Source organism: Capsicum annuum, unplaced genomic scaffold (assembly GCF_002878395.1).
Source record: "Capsicum annuum cultivar UCD-10X-F1 unplaced genomic scaffold, UCD10Xv1.1 ctg68299, whole genome shotgun sequence".
Taxonomy (NCBI): Eukaryota; Viridiplantae; Streptophyta; class Magnoliopsida; order Solanales; family Solanaceae; genus Capsicum; species Capsicum annuum.
This window is the reverse complement of record NW_025877822.1, coordinates 1-2,305: the sequence shown is the minus strand read 5'-3', so window position 1 is coordinate 2,305 and position 2,305 is coordinate 1. Positions and strand designations below refer to the sequence as shown.

General features: G+C 35.9%; 1 protein-coding gene across 1 annotated transcript; it reads left to right on the top strand.

The window, feature by feature from the left end:
• The first annotated feature begins 6 nt into the window (after positions 1-6).
• LOC124894025 (putative late blight resistance protein homolog R1B-23) lies at positions 7-2,133 on the top strand. Its single transcript, XM_047404793.1, has 2 exons — positions 7-513; positions 1,831-2,133. Exons 1-2 carry the CDS (start codon positions 198-200, stop codon positions 1,872-1,874), a joined length of 360 nt encoding a protein of 119 aa, XP_047260749.1. The 5' UTR covers positions 7-197; the 3' UTR covers positions 1,875-2,133.
• The last annotated feature ends 172 nt before the right edge of the window (positions 2,134-2,305 follow it).

Sequence of the window (2,305 nt, the reverse complement as noted above, 5' to 3'; positions counted from 1 at the left end):
GGCCGCCTCTCAACAATCTTGTCCATCTGCAGCAACTTGAAACATTGAGTCTTACATATCGTTTTGGAGGATTTTGGCCAGCAAGTGCAAAAGCTTTTCCAGCAACGCTCAAGAAGCTGAAGTTAGAAAGTACTTATCTAAGTTGGTCGTACTTGGACATCATAGCTGAATTGCCTAACCTTGAGGTGCTGAAGCTGATGTATGGTGCTTGTGATGGCGAAGAATGGCGTCCAACGGTTATGGGATTTAATCGATTGAAGCTTTTGTTAATTGAACGTAATGATCTCAAGTACTGGAAATCCACAGATGACAATTTTCCTGTCCTTGAGCGCCTTGTGCTTAGATGTTGCTATTATTTAGATAAGATACCCATTAAGTTTGCAGAAATCCACACACTACAACTGATTGAGTTAAGAAACTGTCCTCCCAAACTTGGGGATTCTGCTGCAAGAATTCAACAAGAACAAGAAGAGCTCGGAAACAACCCCGTGGATGTTCGTATCTCCAATCCATATAAGTATATAGTATTTATCAGGGTCACACTCTGTTTCTCATTTGCACAAGTCAAGTCGTACACAAAAGTTATTTAGCTTTGCCCCATATTCTTTCACAAAAATAACTTTGACAAAATTTGGTTAAAACTCTACTTAAAATGTAAGAGAAATTAACAAGAAGATCTCTTATATTTGAGGGTAGTTCAAAATGAACTAATGTATGAACAAAATATTTATTCATATTCAATTCTTGTCTAGCTTGTGTACATAAAACATACTGCTGAATAGTTATTAAACAGTTACCAAGTTCTAGTCATAAAAAGTTCTTTTCTTTTACGATGACCAAAATAACTAGTGATATTAGCAAAAAAGCAAAATTAGTACATGATAATAAATAAAGAGTAAAGCATCTAGTATCCACTATGATCGAATATGCTACGACACGCTCCAACTTCACGGGATCCTATTATCTGCCTGAACTAAATTTTAGCATATTTTTGTCATCCTTTTAAGCTGGTGTGGCACCTTATGTCAACGTTTTAGCTGACACGTCACTTTGATGTGAACCCTATTTTAAAGGTGCCACGTCAGCACAAAAGGGTGATAAAAATACGCTAAAATTGAGTTCGTGAGGGTTGGGTGGGGGTGATAGGATCCCTTTGAAGTTGGAGTGTGTCATAGCTACTTTAGTCATAGTTCGAGGGGTACTAGATACTAATCTAATAAATGAATAATCTAAAATAAAATGTCCGCTAATTCCCTTATTTTGATCTGTAGCTGATGTGTTGGTGTTTGAAGTATTGTGGTCGCGCACAGAATGATTTATTATAATGTTCTAAAAACCCAAAATTTGAATAAAAACTTCAAGATGTAGGAAACATTTAGCTTACCTTTCTCAAGTTTGTTTAGTTTTGGAGGAATGCATAAAATATCGTGTCTCACGCGATGAAGGCAAAGATGTGGCAGGTTGCGTTAACTAGGTGACAAGTGCAATATTATATATCAGATTGCATAAAATTTCTGAAACTGAATGCAGAATCCTCTGTTAAAACTTTTCTAAGTCAGAGGAAGAACTCAAGTCGATTACATCTCACATATCCCCGTAATTGCTCAAGATACTTTATTGACGATCCATAATTTAGAGTCAGCGGATTCAACATATTTGTCACACTTTTAAATGATTGTCATATGTGTGTTCTTGTGTCTGTCAGTGTGTAAGTGTGTTCTCACATGAAGTTTTTGTGAAAGATGTGAGTTCAGTTGAACACGCTCTTAATCTGCATCTGAATAATATGACTTGTCGAACTTCTACTGACCCTTTATTGTTTCTTTTCAGTCGAGAAGATAGATTCAGAAGAATATTTTTGGTGTACGGATTGAACTCTTGGGATTTCATTTCGGTTCCTTTGTCGCAAATTACCACTAAATTAGCGGTTTCAAGCAATGTGTGGCTTCCAAGGAGATGTGATAGCTTTTGTATTGTAACATATTTTTGAGTTGATAGAATTATTAGTAATATTACTCAGTTGGGCATTACTAAATTTTTTAGTTCATGAGCTCACAGTGTAAATACGATTGCACACTCATTTTAGTTAGTAACGTTATTTATTAAATGAATGGAAATGTGCATTTATATGGTGATTCTTGGTTACTTTTTGTGCATTTATATGGTGATTCTTGTGTTACTTTTTACTGTTGATGTTCCGTTAGCGGCACAGCTCGCAGACATTTATATTGTTGACGGGTTCCATGGATCAATCCATTTGAGAGTTGGAACCTTTTTAAGAGTAAAGCATCTAATACCCCTGAAT

Coding starts and splice junctions, on each gene's coding strand:
- LOC124894025 (XM_047404793.1), top strand. CDS start 198: ATGTATGGTGCTTGTGATGGCGAAGAATGGCGTCCAACGGTTATGGGA. Junction 514..1,830: donor TGTTCGTATCTCCAATCCAT/ATAAGTATATAG, acceptor GTTTCTTTTCAG/TCGAGAAGATAGATTCAGAA.